Here is a 22,033-nt window from a genome sequence, read left to right as displayed (position 1 = left end):
AAGGGAAATTTGGGATCCAAATTCTTGGCATCCAAGAAGATGACCCAGCCAGATCAGGCCCTTCCCCATTAAGTATCTCAGGCTTCACAACTTCTTGGTTTGTTTAGTTCCCTCTACACATCCTTCACGGAGAAGACTAGATACAGAAACCGGAGTAAGGAAAACTCATTTGGTAAGGAGTGAATTACAAATCCTGATTCCATATCCTGAGAACAAGGAAGGAGAACAGAATGAGGTGAAGGGAGAGGCCTGAGAGAGATCGGAGCATACACAAATGCAAATCAGACACTGACGGAGAGGCAAGTATACACGTAGACATCTGTTATTACATGCATTCATCTAACGTGGATGTGGGTTCTAACAGATTGAGGACAGACAGATGCACACATGCACACACACACACAGGGATGAGGATTATGCTGAGAAATAAACCTGGGAGAGATGACTCCTGGGAAGTGGCTTTAGAATTATCTTGATTTGTTCCCTGGACTAAGCAAGGTCCCTCAGGATGCTTCTCTCCACCTTCCCGATCTCTAAGCAAAGCCAACAGGGAGACAGACGGCAGGGAGGAAGGCTGGACAGGCTGAGCCGGGAGGAGGAGTCATGCTCTGGCCTCATCTTCAGTCTTCTCTGTTTTTCTCTCTCTGGCTTCTACTCTGATTTCATTTGCTTTCTGCAACAGCTTCTCTTCTTTCTTTACTAGCTAAGCCATCTCTTCTAGTTTAGGTTTAGCTGCTCTCCTCATAGTCTGATCCCCCTGCTCTTCCCCCTTGAGATGGCAGTAACCCCACACTTCAAGAGAACATCTGTGTGCCCCGAGGATATTTGCACATCATTCATTTTCTCCCCAGGCCAGCCAGACACTGCCAGGAAAGTCTGCTGTGAAATCTCTCTCTCTCTCTCTCTCTCTCTCTCTCTCTCTCTCCATTCTCCTCCCTCTCTTCTACATCCCCAGACAAAACAAGAAACCACCAGCTTCATAAAAACAGCGTACACTTTAATTCAAGTTGACAGGTGGGAAGAGAGCTAGGATTTGCATCCAAGGATGTCCAGATGAGAAGACTGTGTTGCTGAGAGGGGCAGGGAGGGCAGAGAAGTTTGAATGGCCTGGTAGCAGACCTGGGCGAGGAGCAGGGGTGTAGCCACACAGTGCAATATTGTCAGGGCTTCTGCCAGGTCCAGCAGCACGTCCAGGGTCTGCTGGGCCAGACATGTTGACACCACCATGGCCCTGGACCTCACCAGGGAGTCCAATCCCAGAACCATGCCCTGAGGCCACCAGAAAATGAACCAGACATATAGGATATCAACCCAGGGACATGGCCCCCTGCCCAATGCCTTCTTCAGCCCCTTGGCTCCCAACAAACCCAGTGGCAACAAGACGAAGATGGCAAAACAGGCTGCAGCATGTATGTACCGCAAAATTTCCCATTCCCCGCTGAAGGTCACTGTGCAGAGTCCATGGGAAGTGTCACTGCCCAGCGTGATTGGCAGTGACAATAGGGCAGCCACTCCCCAAAGTCCCACACTGATCCGCAGCCTGAGGCCTGGGACGTGATCTCTACCCAGTTTGGGGCCCAGGCAGGCATGGCACCCTATCAGCAGAGCTTGGGCAAAGGCTGAGCCATACGAGACCAAGTGAGCTAGGTGGCACAGGGAGGCGATAAGGGCCCCACTCAGCCCCCGTGCCAGGACGGGCACCATAATGCTGAAGAGAGCACTGCCCACAGCCAACTGCACCAGGATAGACCAGTTCTGGTAGACCTGACGGGGGAACAGAGGTCTGAGAAACGCGTAGAGGACAGCTCCACTAATCAGGATGCCCAGGACGCTGGCGAGGATGAAGAAGGGCAGCGAGGAGTCGTCGAGCAGGATACAGGAGTGGCAGGGCGCAGCTGCTTCCACATCGGTGAAGTTATAGTCTGCATCGTACATCTCAAGAAATTCACTCCAAATCTTGTCTTCAGCGGCCAGTTTAGTAGAGTTGTCATCAGCCACCTGGAGGACATTCTCAGAAGGGGCAATCAGAACATCTAGTTACCTCACTGAAGGGTATCCTGGGAACTGAGGGCAAGAGGTGGGGAGAGAGAGACAGTGGGGAAGTGGGGGCTGGAAGAGCCGGATGGAGTGGGGATGGCGGGAGAGGACAAGGCAGGGCGACTCAAGAGGAGCAAAGAGTCGTAGAAAAGCAAGGGAAGGGCCTCCCCTGGTGGTCCAGTGCAGGGGGTGCGGGTTCGATCCCTGGTCGGGGAGCTAAAATCCCACATGCCTCGCGGCCAAAAAACCAAAACATAAAACAGAAGCAATATTGTAACAAATTCAATAAAGAGTTTAAAAAATGGTCCGCGTCAAAAAAAATCTTTAAAAAAAAAGAAAAGAAAAACAAGGGAAGGGGAGTGGACAGGACTGGGAGAGCGGGGAGGGGGGAGGTCTGGATGGAACAGACAAAGATGAATGAGGAGGACCTAGGACACTGAGGTAAAAAGGGGAGAAGGAAAACGAGGGAAGGGACAAGAGATGAGAGAAGGATAGAGGTATACAGACCCGAGGGGCAGACAGAAGGAGTGGGGGGGCAGAGAGGGAGGGGCTGTGGGCTCAGACCCACACTCACCGGGTGCAGACAGTTCCCCATGACACTGCTGGGCTCAGGGCAGGCAGAGAGATGGGCTGGGATAGTTCTGTCAGTGGCTGTGGTTCCCAGATAAGTGCCAGGGACTAATGAAGGCCATCGGCTCTGGGCAGGGCTATGGGGCGGGCAGTGCAGGATGGGGATGCATTCAGGAAGCCTTTACCCCACGCCCACTGCCTTCCTGAACCTCAGGACCACTTGAGGCCCTGGCCCAGGGCTTCCTGTTTTGAGGGTGGATTCCGTTGGTGGGGACCTGCGCTCAGGAAAGGAAAAAGGTGGGGACCAGAAGGTGGGTATTTTCCCGAAGATGGAAAGGGAGACTTACTGAAGGTGGAGAAGCCAGGGGGTTCCCAGCATAAAGGGATTCTTCAAGCACAAGGAAGGAAGAGGGGGCCAGAGGTGAAGTGTGAGACAGAGATAAGAGATGTGCTGGGAAGTTGGAGGGAAAGGGCAGCTGATGGCTCTCACTGCTTCTCTGTCCCCTTGAACTTGATCCAAGGAAAGATAGTTCAAAAGGGACGTGTTTGTGGGAGGGGGTGTTAGTGGTGCTTGTGGCTGGATCCACGTGATGCTGGCAGCCTGAGCTACATGTGTGCGAGCAGGGGCTCTTTGTGTATCCATCTGGGTGTAGGAATGTACTTACTTATCTGTTCTCGTCTGTGTGTGTGGCTGTGTACCCTGTGTATCATATCTTAGTGCTAGGTTTTAGGCAGGTGTCTTGGTGTGTGTACTGCTATCTCCAGGTCTGGGTGTTTCAGTGTGCGAGGAGGGAGGGCTTGGGGGCAGCTGTCAAGGTTGCATAATGAAGCTACTTCAGGGAGCGACTGGGCACTTGCCCAGCCACCTATGGGCACAGCGAATGCATCTTCCATAGCGAGCAGAACACATGACGTGACAAGTTAAAGCAGGCTCTGGGGGACAATGGGACAGCATATTTTAATATGGGACTGTTGCCTATGGGGTAATCTCTATTCATATTTCTGTTGGGGGACATAAAAGCTCTGGAAATGCTACACTGGCCTGGCATCTTAGCAAGATGTAACGTTTCTTGTGGCGGGGGAGAGCTATTTCTCTCCAGTTGGCACAGGGAGAAAAGGCGTGCACCCTGCAGGAGGATGCCCCTAAACCGACACCTCTGCTCCTTGGTACCCCCTCTCCCCACCATCCCACTGCTTTCACGTGATCTCTGCTCTTTTGTTCCCTCCACCCCTACCATGCATTTTATTTCCTCACTTGGGGACACTTAGCCTGGACATTGGGAGGGGTGAGTCATGGAGTGTCCGAGCTGGAACGATGAGATAAACAGGGTTGGTTAGGCGACACTGTTTCATTTGTCCAAGAAAGCGCGGGATGTGGTAGTCAGTTCTGACCAGTGGTCTTTCCCACTCACACAGCGCCGCCTGGAGGTGGAAGCAAAGGTGCAGAGGGATGGCCATCTTGCTAAGACGGTCCCCTTTCTCCCAGGACTCTAGCTTCAGTTTCAGGTTCAACATGAGGTGGGCTAGAAAGGGAGTTTGGGGGGTCTGCTGAAGTAGTCCCGGAATGGTGTTGGGGAGGTCTTCTTCTCCAGCACAGCCTGGCACAGGACATGGGGAGCAGTCAGGTGCTGTGGAGTGAAAGGACCTGGCCAAAGGGGATGAACACACTTCTCTCCCTTGGAGAGTTATATCCATTCCATACAAGATGCCCTGGGGCGAGCAGCACGGCAAGGCACACGCCACCCCTGGAGGCGCCACGTGCGGGGGGACCAGCAGAACAGCCCTTACACACACGCATCCCAACAGGAGCAAGGGCGGCAAGAAGGAGGCAGCCGAAGGACACGGATAATCCAGATATATTGAGGGTGGCCCCTCTGAGATTAGCACAGGAGAGTTAGAAAGATTATAAAGATACACGATGCCCTCCCTGCTCCCTGCCCCGCCCCCCCCCCCCACCGACAGACACACACACACACAGCACAACGGCCCCTCCCCCTCCCCCCGTACAAATATGGCTTCTGTGTAATATGGACAGAGTGGTTCAGCTCGAAGAGGAAAAGTCATTTTCCCAAAAGCGAGTGCTGGGAGGCAGGGAGCCCACAGGCCTGGGGCCCTAGGCTGCCTTGCTGCTGTAAGAGGAGGGGACCCCGGGCTCTAACCAGCGGCTGGAAGATTCACAACGGTATTACCTGAACGGAAAGGGGTGGCAGATCTGCTGGCTGCAGCTGCCCCCACTTCGCACGCCCCTGGGTTGTCAGGGCAGGAGGACATGCTGGAGGAGGGGCAGAGCAGTGCCCAGGGGCACCCTGGGTCTGAGGCAGGGCGGCCGGCTGGCGGGGAGGGCGAGCAGTCTCGTCTCCACGGCAACCGGCTCGGCCACAAGTAAGACAGAAAATCAAAAGCAGGGGTGGAGATGGGAAGGAGACAGGCAGCATCACTCCCAGCCCTCAACGCGCCGGGTACAGACTATGGGAACAAGAAGTGACAGTGGTCATTCCAGGGTCAGCGCCAGGGAGAGGCCTGGGGGATGCATAGCAAAGGCTGTGGCACTGACTCCTTGGCTGTGAGAGGGGAAATGGAGGCGGGGGTTGAATGCCCTGTGTTTTAGGGAGAGATGAGGTGGACGACTGAGCAAAAACACACGCTGGGACTGTTTTCTCCATGACAGATGGGCGCTGGGGATGGCATGGAAAATACCAGGGTGGAGCAGCGTCCCAGGTGAGGTACACAGCCTGCCTAGGGACCGTCAGCTCCCAAAGCCCTCCTTTACAGGAGCCGTCCTCCCACAGCCCGCCCACATGCCCAGGAGCCCCTCTGCCTCTCACTCACACACATATGTGCACAGACACACACAGACACGCACTCACATTATTCCCTTCGTTTGGGCAGGAAACAGCTCAGTGCAGAGAAGCTCCTTTTAGTATTTTTGTTGTTATGTCTGCCTGGCTGCTGAGGGAGGGAGGGAGGACTAGGGACAGCTTCGGGAACAGGAAGGGCCACAGGGCAGCACAAGACGGGGAGGAGTTGCTGAGCAAGGCCATAAGATGAGTGGTTGCCGTGCAACAGGCCAGGGGCTCGGGTGAGAGTGAAGGGCCCCTCGGCGGGGAAGCGGATGCAGTTTAGGGCCCAGAGCAGTGCCTCTCCCACAGCTGCTGGAGCAAGGAGGGGCAGCCTTGCTCTGCTATTCCCCCCCCTCCCCCCGACAAGGGCGGTTCCTGGGAAAAGGGCCTGGCTTCGTTCATTGTGGGGAGCCATCTCCGCCATCCTTCCTCTCCAAATCTGCCCCTCCTGCAAGGACCTGTGTCCTCCCCCATGGGGAAGCCCTGCCCCCCCCCCCGCACGTGTGGCTGCATGCCACCTGCAGGTCACATCCCCTCGGGGACCGCCGTTCACTCCTTTCCTGTTGGGGTGGAGAAGTGGTGTCAGGTGGTACCTGCTCCTGTGTCCAGAGCTCGAGGTGTGCGACTAACAGAGGAAAAGCCACCTCCAGCTCCTGGTCACAACCTCCCCGTCCCTGGAGAAGTCCGGGAAGAGCCCCTGCTGCAGAAGATGGAGGGCTGGTGAGAGCCCCCCACCAAACTGACCCCGCTTCTTTCCTGCCCTTACCCTTTCCTCATTCTCCTCCTAACACTCTGGGTTCTTTTTTATTTTGTTTTTGTTTTTTTTGTTGTTGTTTGCTTTCCTCACCCCAGGACCCCCTGCCCCTCCAGCCTGGAGACGGATTTGATTTGGGATTGTTACAAAAATAATAATAACCCAAACGCAGAGAAGCCACGGAAAGGGCTGAGGGCAACCCTCCCTCCCCCCGCCCTCCTCCCTCCCCATTCCAAACCGAGTACAAAACCGCACCCAAAGCAGACATTCTGTACAGGGGGGTGGGGGGGGGCTGGGGAGCAAGCGGGAGGGGCGGCCCTGGGGTCGCTCTGTACAAGTCCAGGTTGGTGATGACCCCAGCAGTCCCCACGGGGTCCCTGGGGGGCTGCCCCTAGATGAAATATTCCTTCTTGTCGTCCCCGCCCGACTGCCCGCCTTCTGCGTTGATGATGGCTGTGTCTGCATCTGGGGCATCGTCAGAGCCTTTCGCCTCGTGTGTCAGGTAGGTTCCTGGGGAGAGAGAGAGAGGCTCCTTCTTTTAGGAGCAGCTTCCAAACCTCTGAAGCCCCTCTGTCCACTTTCCCACCACCCACCCACACCTTGCTTCTGTAATTTTTCTCCTGCCTAGAGCTTTATTCTTCCTCCCCACCCGCCCTAATTTGCATCTTGCTGCCAACATCCGTCACCTGACCACACCCCCAAGAATTAACGAATCCTGCCTTTAACTAGAGTCTGATCTATAATACAGGCCAAAAAAAAAATGGTGTGTGTATGTGTATATGTGTGTGTATATGTGTGTATATACGTGCGTGTGCATGTAAGGTGGTGATAGGGAAACTGCTAGGTCAGCTCCATGACAACGAACCTAAGATCTGGCTAGCATTTGCCCAGTCCACGTAAGTCCAGCTGCTGGCTAGAAGGAATAACAGAGGGGGAGGTCTGAGAGGAAGGCATGTGAGAAGAGGGGAGGGAGAGATGGCAGGGATACAGGAGAGGAGAGAAAAGTAAAGGGGTGGTGCGAGGACAAAGCACAGGGAGACCAAAGGACAAAAAAACATGAGGCTGAACAGAAAGGAGGAAAGTGCAGGAAGGAATGGGAAGAAGAGGCAGAGTTTCGGCAGTTCTCTGTCTTATGGCAGGAGACCCTGGAGGCAGAGAGGCACGGGAGCAGCAGCTGACTGAGTGGGAAGGTTTGATTTTACTTGGATGGCCACCAAGGGATCAGGCTCTACTGTGGGGTTGGAGGTGCTCAGTTATCACAGGGTTGGCTGTGTTCTTTCTTCCTCAAACTCTCCAAGGGGCTGACTGAGTCTCCAAAGGCCCTTCCTGCAGCCTTCCCTTCACTGATCTCCCTACCCACTCCCAATCCCTCCTGATGCTTCCCTCATGCCTCTGACCTTTGTGCCGGATCAAGTAGTGGCCAAGGAAGATAAGCAGGACGAGCAGCAGGAAGACGATGAAAGCTACAATCCCACCAATGATGGCGTGGTAGGTGCTGGAGGATGAGGGCACCGGACTGGGATCTGGAGGGAGGTGGGATGCACACAGTCAGATGTGGGAAGAACTTTTATCTCACAGCATTTCTGACCTGGCCATGGGTCATCTTACACAGCAGACAACATGGACTAACATCAGGAGAATGGAGTGGCATCTTCCAGCAAAAAGGGATATGTCTTCTTTTGTACCTAGTTTCTTACAGACTATCTGGAACATAGTAATTGCTTTAAAAGAATGCAATCATGAATAAATAGATACATCTGCTCACACTCAACCTCTTAAGTTGAGTTCTTGAACCTGAAGCTTGACCTTGGTCAAAGATCATCACTTTAATGTCTAAATCATCTCTTGTTCTGTGTGTGTGTGTGTGTGTGTGTGTGTGTGTGGTGTGTCTGTGTGTGTGGTGTGTCTCTCTCTTTCTTTCAATTTCTGGGTTAGCAGAGTATTTCTTCCCTATCACCCATGCCCTCATACTCTCCCGTCTGATTTATATTCTGAGCTGGCCTTTCTAGGGGGGCTTCTCACCATATTCACCCATTGTCCTGATATCAGATAGGGAAGGAGAAGTGAAAAACTGATGGAGCCAGGAATAGGCACTTTGAGAGCACCTTACAAAAGACGATGGGCTGTGACTCCCTGTATAAAGAACAGTGTTCCTTCTTGGCAGGGGAACTTAGAGTTCCAGCAAGATGCAATCCTCCAGCAGGTCTCATCAGAGAGGTCTGGGACTCCATCTTCACTTCCCCACCAACCAGAGGTTTGTGGGAAGGACAAAGACTGAACTGCTTCCTCCCATGATGGCAAGGTCTCGGCCACTGGATATAGAGAACCTGTCCTCCATAGCAGCATCGATAGAGGATAGATTCCCAAGCACAGGCTTGGCCAGGCATGTGAAGGAGAGCCGCAGCCTTAGTCAGGGTTCCGCAGATCTCAGGAGACAGTGCACGGGCCCAGGGCACAGTTCTGATGTGTCCCAAATTACATGAGCTCTCGTTGCGGCTCTCCCACCCCTGGGAGAGCTACTGTTGTTTCATAGACTCAGCTTGAGCCTTGATGCCTCATTGACTCCTCATACATTTTGTCTCTCCTACCTTCTGTCTCCTCAGGCTTGACTGGACCAGCTTTTTAGTTCCTTGCCTGTCTCCGCCTTATTTGGAAAAAAAAAAACTTATGCTCTGGTTTTTATACTCAGCTTGGGAGGGAGGGAGAAGAAGGTCCGCGGGGCTCTATGATAGGAGGGGTGGGTGTGATGTAATCTGGAGGGAGCACAGTGAGGTTATCCACTGTTCTTCCTTTTCTCTCCCCTCTCCCCCTGCCCCCGGGAAAACGTGAGACACAATCCACATTAAAAATCAGTCCTGGATAATTATCCCAGAGGCTATGGGAATGTAAATTCCCTAGAAGAGCATAGGTCTGCACGACCAAAATGAACTCTGGGGTCATCAATTACATGTCACTGTCTCTAGGTAGAGCTCCATTTAATTTCACTCCAGGTAGTTGGGAGTCAACTCGGTTTAGGATGATTTCTGGAAGGAGATGCAGTAACTCATTCTACCACCAGGCGTCAGCACTGGCAGAAGATGCAGTCAAACAGGACGGCGCTTTCTAGCACAGGGTGGCGGGGGATCAGCAAGAAACCAACCACAAGGGCACAGGAATTTTCTCTCACTGCCAATCATCGTCAGAGATCTGGGGGCAGACACAGGACCTCAGTGCATTGTCCTCGCTCCTGGCACCCTACAATAGCTTTGTTTGTTGTGCTGAGGCAGCTCCCACATGCTGAGGTCTGCTCCTGGAGTTGGAATCTCCCCATCTAGACACTTTGGTCCCAAGATCTCCGATCTCTTATTCCTGGGAGGCCTGGCTGCTATCCCTACACTGCTTTAATGGGCATTTCACATAAAGGAGTCTCTGATGTTCCCCTGACGATGCATTTCCCCTGTTCTGAGGAAAGGCTTATGAAGGCTTTCTGGCAGGACCCCACTGCTGTTGGGGTCTTCAAAAAACCTCCTGCCAACTCTGCATAAAGAGGCCTCTGTCCTAGCCTATCACTTCTCCTGAAGCTGGATTGTGTGGTCACACCTTTGGGAAGAACTTCAGAGAAGGAGCATCATCTAGTCTCTCTAGAAAATATGGCATCTGAGAAAAGATTCTGACTGTCTCTCAGCACAGTATGAACTTAGCTCTATTTTCCACCTGAATTCTGTATAAGGGGTCCAAGGTCTGCAGAAAAGGAGATGACAGCAGCAGCATGTATCCTGTACTAGTCACAGGAGAAGCAACTCTGAGGACAGCCTGTTGCAAAGGGAGACGCATCTACACTCACACTTGAGCAGCTCGGGGGCCTCTACACACAGAATTCTTATTCTTGTTGCCAGGTGAGTGCAGGGGCTGGAGGATGGTGTTGCCTGGGTCACCACTGCTAAACAAAGGCAGATGAAAGTCCACCATTCCACTGGTTTTTCCTTATTCCACATTCTAGAATGGACCTGGAGCCTAAGTCCTCGGGCCCTCTGGTGGTGGGCTGTTGCCCTACTAGCCCACTCCCAACTATGGTCTGGGGATGCTATCGGGAGATGGAAAGACCGGGGCACCAGATGTTAGAGGGGAGGAGAAGGGGTTTGCTGGAGGAGAGCTGCGGAGGGCTCACCGTTCACATTGAGGGTGTAGTAAGCCTTGTAGCTGCCCATGTTGCTGGTGGCTGTGCAGCCATAGGTGCCGCTGTCACTCTTGTTGAGGAAGGGGAAGATCAGGGCGCTCTCCTGGGTCATCTTTAGCGGTGGCACACTGCCCTCCTTCTCCCATAGGTACTGCTGGGGGCTGTTGAGGCAGAGAAATCGAAGGGTTCAGAAAAGAGTAGGGCAGGGAGCTAAAGAAGGACAAAACAAAACAAAACAAAACTGGGAGCAAGGAAGTCAAGGACAGTTTGATGAAGGCTTGAGCAGTTATAGGGGCCAGAGACAACTGAGCTGCTCAGAGGCAGGAGGAGAGGGACTCCTTGGGGTTCAGTCTGGGGACGAGGAAGATTGCCTAGCTCATATCTAACTGTGACTTGGTTCCTTACAGGAACCTCAGAGGCTCAGCCAGGGGGCGGCCCCTCCCCACTTCTGCTGCTTTGCAGGAGAAGCAGTCAGAGTTTGGGTGTTGTTAGACAGTGTCAGGGAAAACGAGAGGCTCAGACAGTACGAAGGAGATGGGAAGACTTCAGGCAAAGTCTCCGTCTGTAGAGGTGCATTACAATTCAGGAAGTGGATCTCCTTACGCGGGGTTGCCACGCCCCTCGCAGTGGAGCAACAGCTTCTGGCCCTCGCGGGGATGCGGAGGGTCTGGCCTAATCTTCGCTGTTGGTGTGTCTGTGGAGAAGGAAATGGGGTCAACGTGAAACTCAAGGTCACCTCGATCTCAGAATCATCCAGGTATGCATTTCAGCCGCCACCCCTAAAGGCCTAGGAGCCCAAGAGGCTGTGAACAAAGACCACCCCCCAACCTCTGTGAGCAAAGACCACTCTTGCTGTTGGATGTGTGAGGGAGTCACATGGCAACCTTGCAGAGGTAGGATTATGGAAGGTCTGTCCTTGCTGGGGACCCAAGGGGTGTCTTAACAGAGAGCTGAGAAGAGAGATCACTGGATCATCTGTGCCTAGCACATAAATGGAACTTAATACATATTTCTGAGGGAACAAATAAACTTGAATTTGATCACTGATTGAGTTCACAACCTCTCCATCCTCTCTGCAAGGGAGCTTAAATGGGAGGCAATGCTTTAATGCAGAACATCATTTTTAGTAGCTGGTCCAAAAATGAAGTGAGAGCTTTGAAACAGCAAGAGATGGAGGTCATATTTTGGCTGCAAAAAGGCCCTGACACAATATAGATGGGTTCTGGGAAGGAATGATGGCATCTGCCACCGATGCCGAAGGGCTGCTTAGGAGGCTGGGTCCAGATGGCCGCACAGAACAATACAACCAGATGCCGGTTTAGAACAACAGATAAAGAGGCCGAGCTTCCCCTAAGGAAAGAGCCAACCTGAACATCCGGTTAATGAACATGTTTCAGTCCAATCAAACGGGACGAAGAGAATCAGGCCAGGTGAGAGAACGGGTGTTCCAAGGCCTCACAGCCAGAGAAGCCTCTAGTGCAGCACCTGTAGTATAGCATTTGTTGACTGACTGCTGATCACAGTTGGGCCAAAATGATCCCTGGAGAGTAACTGCCAGATGGTCCAGTACCTAATGAAGGAGTCTTTGGGGCTCAGACAGGGGAGGGCCTTCTTTAGCCCTGGCCAGGGACCAGGCCCTGGACAAGGAGACCAAGGCCAGGGGCTTTACATTCAGAACTAGTTATCAGAGAAACACCTTATAGCAATACAGAACTTTGAAGTTTACAAAGTTCTTTCATTATATAGTGTTTCTTTTACCCTCATGAAAATTCACTGAAGTAAGAAGGGACCGCTACGAGATTGAATGCTTTGGTGAAAGTGACAAAGCTAGTAAGCAGTGGCTCACTGTGGCTAGAATCCAGGTTGTCTGTTTCCAGATTGAGAGTCTGCTAAACGGACAGTGACACCACCCCAAACCTACCTCATGGTCAAGTTTCAGCAATGGGTCTAGCAATTGATTTAAAGAGCATTGAAGTCAGGCCTGGATTTTCCATAAGGAAGAGATGAAAGGTTTGAGTCATTTTAGAAAAACACCCAGCCTTTAGATAAGTTAGGACAAGAAGTACATTCTTTTATAACTCATTATCTTCTCCCTTTCTACTTTATTTTTTTCCCCTTGACTTTTTTTTTTTTTTTGCGGTACGCGGGCCTCTCACTGTTGTGGCCTCTCCCGTTGCAGAGCACAGGCTCCAGACGCGCAGGCTCAGCGGCCATGGCTCATGGGCCCAGCCGCTCCGCGGCATGTGGGATCTTCCCGGACTGGGGCACGAACCCGTGTCCCCTGCATCGGCAGGCGGACTCTCAACCACTGTGCCACCAGGGAAGCCCTCCCCTTGACTTTTCTACTCAGAAAAGTTCTTTTTGAAAATTTGTCAATTTCCTCAGGTGAGTGGGTCGTTTCCCACCCATATTCAAGGCAGATTCCATAGAGGGATGAGGATCCTTGGAAAGGTTGGGAGTAGTGATTTTGACAGTGGCCATTTCAGGTCAGAATCCCAAGAAAAATCATAGACCTGGGGCACACTAGTGGGGGGTACTGTAGGGAGAAATCTGGGAATAATGATGCCAGACAGAGAGAGCATGTTTTCCTGCCACCTCTTTTCTTGAACTCATAGTATGTTAGACCAAGAAGAAGTCTTTGTGATTCCATGTCCATCTTCTCATTTAGCAAATAAAGAATCAAGCTCAGTGGGGTAATTTCCTTAACATCACTCAGCTAGTAAGCGGTGAAGGGCAGACTAGAATCTGTCTTCTAATTCTCGATTTGCTACAGTTACTGCTACAATTTACAATCTAGGTGCATAACACTGGCCTAGCCCAGGAGATGGTAAATTTACCTATCGGGCCAAATCCTGCCAGCTACATTCTGTAAATAAAGTCTTATTGGAACACAGCTACGTTCATTTGTTTACATGTGATCTATGGCTACATTCCTGCAGCAACTGCAGAGTTAAGTAGTTGAGACAGAGACCACATGGCCCTCAAAACCTAAACTGTTGACTATTGGGCCATTCATAGAAAAAGTTTGCTGACCCTTGGCCTCACCCCGGCAATTCTTGTCTTATTTTTTTTCACCTATTTACTTATCTGTGCCTGGTCCTTCATATGCAGTAACCCGCACGTTTCTCTTCCCCACTCCCCATCTCACACCAGATCCTCTTCACTCACAAGCCCATGACATACATAAAACTTCGATGCGTTGAGCGGTGGATCTGTCAGCTCCCTTGAGAGATTCGTGGTTCACAGAGCATACAATGTCTGCCCCATCGTCCTCCCGGGTGACCTGGAAGGTGACTGAGCTGCTCACGGTGAAGGTTTTGCCATTGGGATCTTCCTGTATTCGGGTTGGTTCCCCTAGAGAGCAGAAACAGACACACACTCGCACACACACATAGACACAGAGTGAGCCCTAACATGCAGAGATTGTGTGGGCCCCACTGTAGACATACAGATGGTGCGTCTCAACTTAGGCAGACTTAGGAAGTTGTGAAATGGATATGTACACACAAGGAGGATGGAGTCCCCGACGGGCGCACACACACACACACACACACGACTGTACACAGAATATCTGTCATCCCCCTTTCTTCTTCCACACCATGCCTTATGTGCACATACACAGGCATATAGACATGTGCCCCTCACTCCCTCTCTTCTCCCTGCTATCCCAGCACCACTTCCTTCTGTCACCCCCAAAGCAGGAGGAACTTACCATGAAGCTCTTGGTCACCCTTCCTCCAGGTGAGCTGGGCTGCAGGTTTGCTCCCAGAAGACTGACAGTTTAGGGTAGTTGTATCCTTTTCCCGTAACGATGACTTGTAGCCAGTGATTATGGGCTTCTGTGGGATTCCTGCCATGGATAGGGGATGGCCAGGATAGGAAAGAGAAGCACCCTGAGGTCACACCTCATCTCTCCCTGCCGAGGTAGACTCTCTGAGGGTTAGGATATCTGAGTTCTAGTTTGGTTTATGCTGGGTAGAAGGCTAGAGAAATTATCTTTCTCTTTGATAAGAGAAAGACCACCCCAGGGGGAGGAGATATGGTGGTGGGAGATTTACCATACCTGAGATGATACATGACCCAACAACCAAAAAACACAGCTGGGTGGCCACAGATATATGTGAGGCTCAGGGGAGCAAAGAAGGAAATTAAAATGTAGGATCAAGATGAGAGCATGCAAACCACGGGGGTACTCATCTTGGAAATTATAATCATACACTGCACATACTTCTCGTGTTTCCCTTACACAATCTTGGGAGGTAAGTGGAACAGACACCATCATCCTTTTGTTACAGGTTAGGAAAGTCAGGCTCAAGGAGAGTAAGAGATTTGTCCCAGAGCAAACAGTAAGTAAAGGAGAAAAGATTAGACCCCAGCACTCTTTGCATTTCATTCCATTGCAACGGAAACGCACGCTGAACTTTCCCCAAATGCTTGGAGACTTGCTTGGCTCTAGGCTGCTTCAGGGGCCCATGCAGGGAGATTTGTTTGCAAGGAATCACGCTGTGGAGACACTGGGGTTTGGGAGCCTCACCGAGCACGGTGACGAGGGACTTGGCAGTTCTCACGGGCATAGTGAAGATGGAGCAAGTGTATTCACCCTCGTCGGCCAGGGCCACGTTGCTGATGCTGATGCTGAGCTCATGGGGCGTCGATCTAACCAGCTGAATCCGATTATCTCGAAGGGCTGGGGGAAATTGGGAAAATTGGAAGCAAGGCTTTAACTGCTGACTTTCATCTTTATCTTCCAATACCGGGCCAGCTTTTTTTTCAAGAGAGGGTCTAGTGTGGTTTTGGGGCAGGGGGAAAAAAAAAAAACTGCTCCTGAGTTTGATTAGTCTTTAGTTTATTCAGTTACTTTCCTGGGCCACTGGGCTCAGTAGCCTCAGAGATACTCAGAAAAGTAGGTTGGATTTGTGGGCCACATTGGGGCAACACTGACATCAGCTGTCTCTTAGGGCTCCTTTGGGGTGAGTCACTCCAGGACCCTATAAAACCATGCATGGCCTAGGTCAGAGCCGTAATTATGAAGTTTCCCTGGAACCAGCTGAGGAGCCCATGGCCTGTTGCTTCCCCAAATAGCATCCCTTCACGTTTCTCAGCCTCTGGACTACAGGGACATTTCCTCTCAGCTCTGCAGCCCCCTTCCCTAGCCCACGTTTCCTATGGAGGCAGATAAATCGTGGGACACTACCTCTCTTCTCCCCAAAGTAGAGAGTCTGCTGGGCAGGGTTAGACCATTGCAGGGATGAATCCTCATGATCTTTGACTTGGCACTTGAGCACCACGGTGCCACCAGCCACCACTGTCTCATCAGATGTCCAGGGCTGACTGTCTGCAGGAGTAGAATTGGGTTAGTTTCCTAAGGCAGCACTAGCCCCTCCACCCATTTCTGGGCCACAGTCCACCTCATCTAATTCAGACCATCCAAGGCCCATGTCTCTGTATTCTCTTAACACATCATGGGGGAAGGAACAGAGGTGGGGTGAGGCAGGGGAAGACAGACCTTACTTCCTCTTGCTTTGAATGCACAGAAAAAGAGTCCCTTGTTGACTATTTGCTGAGTGAACTGACAGGGCCACAAACATTTAGAGGGATAAAGGCACCCCAAATCTACACATACCACTCCCCATGTATCTTTTCTGAGAAGAGTTCTACCATTCACCTTTGAAAACACACATACGAGTCTGTCATTCTGTTTTACCTTCTTGCCACCACCTGTATATAAGGGCAAGAACAGAAGAGGTTGTAATAATGTCCAAACTAAAGGCGAAGAAAAGGCCAACCCCCAAGAATGTGGGTTGCACATTCGTTTACACAAGAGGTAGCTGATAAAACTGCAAAATAAACAAAAAAGACTTTTAAAAAAACCTAAAACGTTTTGACACAGACTTTTCAATTCCTCCAACAATAACTTGCCTTCAATCATCAGCTCCCTTAACATAGTCCTTTCAGTATCAGTACTACCCGCCTCCCAAATCAACACACAAACCCAAATCACTATCCTGACGTTACTTTAAAGAATAATGGATTAAAGTGTTCCCTTCGATGTGATAGAAATATGGTTTCTAATCCCTCTCTACTTAGTCAAGTTAAACAAAAGAAGGACTAGTAAGATAGCGTGAGGATGACTCATTTGAATCCCAAACGTGCCTTCTAATCAGGCCTAGCTGTGAGCCCCTCAGTCTGTGTGACACTTGCTTCCTCCACCCAATGTTGTCCCATGTTCCCCAAAGCATGGATTCTGATTCCTAACATTGATTCCCTCATCTTCAGGTCTGACTTCCTGTGACCCGATGGCACTGACCCCTGCAGAGCTAAAATAACACATTCTAGCTCTGATTCCTGAAACATCCACACAATTTCTTCTACGGTACTAAATTACTTAACCAGCATTGTCGCCTCTGAATCAGAAACCAAGAAACGTACTTCCGACACTCCCTGATGGAGCAATTTAAAACAATCCCCATGCTCCCTATGGAACCAACCTTACCCCTGCCCTCTCTGCTTATTCCTGTCTTTCCTGGTCACCAGAGCTCCATTTCCAAGGAATATTCAATGAGCGTTGCTAGCAGAGAAGGGGCCCTGAAGAGTGAAGGTGGCACCTGCCAGAGCTGACACCAAACACCAATGCTTCTGAGTGGCTGTCTCCAAATTGGAGCCCAAAGCCTTGCTGCTAGTTTTAGTGTTTAGAATCCTAAAAATTAGAACTGACAGGGACCTTAGGGATCATGGAATCCAATTCCCTCATTTTACAGATGTAGACAATGAGGCAATGGAGGCGAAGTGATTGCTTAAGATCATTCTACCCATCAGTGACCCTAGTTAGGACTAGAATCCTGACTCTCATGGCAGTGCTCTTTTCACTGGAATGCGCCTCAGGTAATCATCTAACTGGAGAATCAAAACCACGACTTCAATGTTAGCAAGCCAGAGACCGAGCCGGCCGAATACAGGTGGAAGTGATATCTTCCTTAAATATCTCAACGAAAGGTTTGGGAAACCTATCATTTACTGCTAGCCATATGCCGATTTTTGACTGGTAATCCCATTTTCCCTGGTTCCTTTTGAAGAATTCTATCTTGATTGTGTCTTTCCAGAACCTCTTTATTCTGAGTAATACACTCCTCCTGGCATCATTTTATTTTTGGAAAAAGGTGTAAGGGATACAGAGGTCCCTGTACCGGAGTGAGGGAAGGAGGAGTAGGTGCCAAAGGAGTTGGTGGTGTAGAACTAAGTACTAAAATGTCAAATGGAGATGGGGAAGAGTTGTGTGGTAATGAGTGGAGTTGAGAACACAGGGTGGAAGCAACATGAGTGGGGGATGATGTGAGGATGGCGGAGGGAACTGCGGGACATTGAGATGAAGGGGCCTGGATTCTCACCTTGACTGGCCAGCATGTCAGGGCTGCTCCAGACTGTGGAGCTCATGGCCTCTTCGAGTGGAGCCAGAGTCCCCAGCTCCAAATTCTGCTCTTGCCAGTAGCCTGGGGAGAGAGTCTCCATGAAGGATGAGCCCTACATGTAAGCTGCTACCGTTTGGGATCTGTACTTTCATTGTTGAGGATGGGGGAGAGGACTGGCCCCTGTGAAAAGCAGGTTCACCAGGGTACCTAAGAGAAGGTGGCTTTCTCACAAAAGGGGGAGATTAACTCAAGTCCTGAAAAAGGAAGTGAAGTCTTCCTCCGAAGGGGTGAATTAAAGGAGGATGCTAAGCTTTGGCAGTCAATCACATAATGTTAGAGCCAACAGAGATCTTAGAGGTCATCTGGTCCAGTTCTCCCAGTTCACAGGTGAGGACACTGATGCCCACTAGGGTTAAAAGTGACTTGGTGAAGGTCATACAGAAACAGGAAAGATAACCCAAGACTTTTCATTTCTGATCCGGGATTCTTTCTGCTACACCAAATTATCTACTAAAATAATGACAGGTTTAATAATTAAAAAGTACGTTCCCATTTAATCCTTTTAATAAACCAGTTAAATAAGTACGTTGGTATTATCACTTCTACCTTGAAGAGAGGAAACAATGAAGTGACTTGCCCAAGGTCCTACAAACAGAAGAAGAAAGACTAGAAATTAAATGCCTGATTCCAAATCCAAAGCTCTGTTTCATGGTGACACCCTTAGCACTGAAGACAGAGACCACAGCTGGGGTTGAAAGTTACCCCACGCCTTCCTAGATTGTTACCTTCTATCCGGTGCTACGACTCTCAAGCTTTCCTCCTCCACTCTCAGTCCCACTCACCATTTTATATCACTGACTCTGCTCCCTCATCTGGCACAACACACGCCCAAGACTTGAGTCACCGGCTCTCTTCCTAGTAGGTAGCCCCTAAACCCTTTTGTGAAGTACTGTATAGTTTCCATGGTCTATTTTCCCCAACTCAACCTGAGAGACGGAGGGACAAAGAAACCGGCCCTGAGAATCTTTACAGGATCTCCCATTGCAAAGCCAGTAGCCAATCACACGCGCAAAATTCAGTAACGTCATCGGCTGCTGAGCAGAGTCCGGAACTGCTCCTTGTCCCGGGCCTGGAGTCAGGCAGAACTTCGCCAATTGTCCCAGCGCGCCAGCTCCAGAGGCAGCGGGGGAGGGGAGTGGGAGAGAACAGGACGAGAAGGGGGCGATGGGACCGAGGAGGATGGGTAGGGGAGGTGGGGAGGGTACGGGGTGGCAGGGGTGTGAGACTAAAAAGATAAGTGGGACGTGGTCTTAGGGTCCACGAGAAGAAAGGGGACGAGGAAGAGAGTTGCAGAATCAAAGGGAAAGAAGGGTGAGGGAGAGGAGAGAGTGGGGGAGGGAGGGAAGGGAGTACCGGGGAAGGGAGAGGGATGGGGAAAGGGAGAGGGTGTTAGAAAGAGTCCTAGCCTCGGGACAGGGCTCTAAGATAGCTTCAGAGGTTCACTGGCCTTCAAGGAGACGCCTCCCCTCTCCACTGTTCCTCAGACATGCTCCAGGAGGTTTGAGAAATGACTCTGTTCCCGAACAGGAGAAGCGCTAATGCCCAAATGGGGAGGGGGAGTAAAGCAGTGGAAAAAAAAAAAGAGTATCTGTAACAGGTAGAAGTAGGCAAGAAAGCGAACAAGGAAAGTGTTGGTGAAGAGAGGCAAGAGGATGGGAGAAGGAAAGGCGGCCAGGAAGAGGACAAGGGCGCTCAGATCCAACAGAGAGTCCCCCTGGGTGCCCTCGCCCTGCTGCCTTCTGTGGACATCAAGAATGGAGGCAACCGGAAGATGGTGAGTGTTTCACGGTATTTTGCAGGTCGTCTGTTTGTGGGCGCTTCTACACACAGTGGGAAGCCAAACTGGTTGTGCTGAAGCTTGGAATGGTGGAGGGACAGGGAGAAGCCAGAGAGGGGTCAGTGCCCCACACCACAGTATTGGTACCTAGCGCGCAAAGTAAGCACTAAATAGACCTTTGCTCAAACGGATAAAATAGCCATCTCCTACGCTGGCATAGGGCTTTCAGTTGGCAGAGTGGATTTTCAATCATGAATTCATTTCATGTCAAAACAACCTTGAGGGAGAGGCAGCCAGATAGAATCACTTTTTAGAGATGAGGTTTAGAGAGGTTCAGTGACTTACCTAAAGGCACACAAGTAACACCCTCTCAAGGATCCTCTTTCTCCTGCTGGTGGTGCACTCAAAGCTTTTTCAACAGCTTCTGTTTCTTGTAGCATTTCAGTCCATTGTACTGCAATCTACTTGTTTAGTTATCAGCCTCCTCATCTAAACTCAGAGTTGCTGAAGAGAAGGAGCCTTCCCTTCTTCATCTTTGTATTTTCAGCACTTAGCCCAGAGTGGGCTCTCAGTGCATTTAATTGGCTCTGGTAAAATTCATTCAGTCACGACTGGCGCTCTGCTGTGTCCATTCTTATTCAGGCAGAGCATGTCTTCTGTCCAGATAGCATAGGTTTAGTCTTCATTCTCTTGCTCCTTATTTCATTTGTGCTGTTTTCTGCCTTCTTCTCAGTTGCTTTTCTCCTTGCTTATATTCCTTTCATCCCTCCCCTCCTCCTGCATTTTGCTGGCTTTTTTTTTTTTTTTCTGAATAGGATGAATAAGTGAAATGATGATGTCGGTCATTCAAACTAAACTGAATTGTTTAGATGAGGGGTCTGATAACTAAACAAATAATCTCCAATAAATGGCATATCGGGGATATGCTTGAGATACAGTATTGTCTCTGTAGGTTTACAAGGAACTCACTCCGGTTTGCTGTGTTTTAAGAAACTGATTAAGAAGTAGCTGGGTTTTTTTTTCCTCCTGGGGGTGATACTTTACCTTGTAATTCTCCAAAGTACTTATGATCTCATGTCTCCTCTTGAGAACTGTCTGTTAATATGCCTGAAAGTTATCTTGCTGGTTTTATAAAATTGTATACCTGTAATGATAAATTCCGAAGAGCCACTCCCCTGGGTGCAGATGAGCGATTATAATGTTATTCACAGAAACATGGATAAATGGCAGAAATTATAACCTGGAATGGAATGTGAAAGCCTTGTTCTTTGGATTTAGAGCTTGCCAATTGTTTGTGACATCAGCATAAATTCCCTCAATGGATTCAGACTCGAAAGGGAAACTTAAGAGCACTCTGAAAAGGTGGCATGCACTTTGAAGTGGAAATAATGACAGTTCTGCTCAGGCAGGGTCATTGGAAGGAAATGCAGACTTTGAGTCCACAAGACCTTTAGTAAGGGGAGGCCCAGGTTAGTCACATTGAAAAACAGATAAAGAGAGAGAGCTCCAGTCATATGGGTCATATTGTTTCCCTGCTTAGAAACCCTCACTGACTTCCCATTGTCTGCAGATGATATCCAGATTTATTAGCCTGGCTAATAACATCCTGCATGGTCTGATGCCAATATGTCTTTCAGCTTTGTCTTTTCTTTACTTCACTCACCCCATATCCCAGACATATGACGCTGTTTGGAATTCTTTCTATAAACCCTTTCCCTTCCTGCATACATTCCCTTTCCCACAGTCATTCTGTTGATAATGCTTTTCACCCATCTTCACACATCTAAGCCCTAAAAAGCCTATTTTCTGTGGCACTTCCTTCAAGAAGGCTCCCCTGATTCCCTGATTGCCTCAGATGGAAATACTTTCTGATTTTTTTTGAGTCACAACACTTTATCTACTTTTCTTAAATTATGCATCACTCTTTACTTTTTGTACTGCAAGTTTCGCTTTCTTCCTAAATTTTAACGATTCTGCAGGTAGGGTTGGTATCTGATTCGTCTCTGTATCTGGTACTGGCCCCAATACAGCACACTGCACTTAGAAGGTGCTTAATGAGTATTTATTTAATAAATGAATCAAAGATGCTTAACATCTTCAACTGTGAGAACTAGGTTCAAAATCTGCCAGTGAAGAGGAAATAGCAAACCAAAAAGGCTAGGAAGAAATGGGCCAAGGAAGAGGGTAGATCATCTAGGAGCTGAAGCTCTGTAAGTTTACAAGATGGGTGGAAATCTCTATTTATTGATTACCTTCTGTGTGTCATGATCCAAGCAAGGTGCTCTATATTCATTATTCCAGAGTAACCCTTTAATAGGTATTATGACGCACATGCTAAGGATGTGTTAACTAAGACTCAGAGACTAACTAAGACTCAGAAAAGTTAAGTAACTTGTCCATATGATGCATCCAATAAGTGTTGGGATAAACTTG

At 49.9% G+C, this 22,033-nt stretch overlaps 2 protein-coding genes across 4 annotated transcripts in view; both read right to left on the bottom strand.

Moving 5' to 3' along the window:
* Positions 1 to 996: 996 nt before the first annotated feature.
* Positions 997 to 4,513, bottom strand: ACKR1 (atypical chemokine receptor 1 (Duffy blood group)). 2 transcript variants are annotated; one of them, XM_060008590.1, is made up of 3 exons: positions 3,863 to 4,513; positions 2,612 to 2,744; positions 997 to 2,010 (listed from the first exon to the last, which is right to left on the bottom strand). In XM_060008590.1, exons 1-3 carry the CDS (start codon positions 4,300 to 4,302, stop codon positions 1,027 to 1,029), a joined length of 1,557 nt encoding a protein of 518 aa, XP_059864573.1. In that variant the 5' UTR covers positions 4,303 to 4,513; the 3' UTR covers positions 997 to 1,026. The 2 variants fall into 2 exon arrangements, with proteins under 2 accessions (XP_059864573.1, XP_059864563.1); XM_060008580.1 differs by lacking the exon at positions 3,863 to 4,513 and having other exon boundaries at positions 997 to 1,998; positions 2,612 to 3,027.
* Positions 4,514 to 4,572: 59 nt separating this feature from the next.
* The window catches only part of CADM3 (cell adhesion molecule 3), a 31,346-nt gene continuing 13,885 nt past the window's right edge, over positions 4,573 to 22,033 (bottom strand). The window contains exons 2-10 of one of the 2 annotated variants that reach the window (XM_060032308.1): positions 17,743 to 17,844; positions 15,552 to 15,692; positions 14,892 to 15,044; positions 14,070 to 14,207; positions 13,541 to 13,711; positions 10,961 to 11,051; positions 10,349 to 10,518; positions 7,599 to 7,724; positions 4,573 to 6,711 (exon numbers count right to left, since the gene is read on the bottom strand). In XM_060032308.1, the coding sequence (XP_059888291.1) occupies positions 6,593 to 6,711; positions 7,599 to 7,724; positions 10,349 to 10,518; positions 10,961 to 11,051; positions 13,541 to 13,711; positions 14,070 to 14,207; positions 14,892 to 15,044; positions 15,552 to 15,692; positions 17,743 to 17,844 (1,211 nt within the window). In that variant the 3' untranslated portion in view covers positions 4,573 to 6,592. The remainder of the gene's footprint in view (positions 6,712 to 7,598; positions 7,725 to 10,348; positions 10,519 to 10,960; positions 11,052 to 13,540; positions 13,712 to 14,069; positions 14,208 to 14,891; positions 15,045 to 15,551; positions 15,693 to 17,742; positions 17,845 to 22,033) is intronic. The other variant, XM_060032317.1, reaches the window with a different exon arrangement.

This window comes from Delphinus delphis, chromosome 1 (assembly GCF_949987515.2).
Source record: "Delphinus delphis chromosome 1, mDelDel1.2, whole genome shotgun sequence".
NCBI classification, from domain to species: Eukaryota; Metazoa; Chordata; class Mammalia; order Artiodactyla; family Delphinidae; genus Delphinus; species Delphinus delphis.
The sequence above is the reverse complement of the archived record's forward strand: the minus strand, read 5'-3'. Positions and strand labels throughout refer to the sequence as shown.

Bases quoted from the DNA above. Each gene is read 5' to 3' on its own strand.
- ACKR1 (XM_060008590.1), bottom strand. From the start codon at position 4,302: ATGGATATAACTCTCCAAGGGAGAGAAGTGTGTTCATCCCCTTTGGCC. The intron at 2,745-3,862 runs GTGAGGAAATAA...CCCGCCCCATAG, and splicing joins TCCAGGCTAAGTGTCCCCAA to CCCTGCCCAGAGCCGATGGC. The intron at 2,011-2,611 runs GTGAGTGTGGGT...GCCCCTTCTGAG, and splicing joins TGGGGAACTGTCTGCACCCG to AATGTCCTCCAGGTGGCTGA.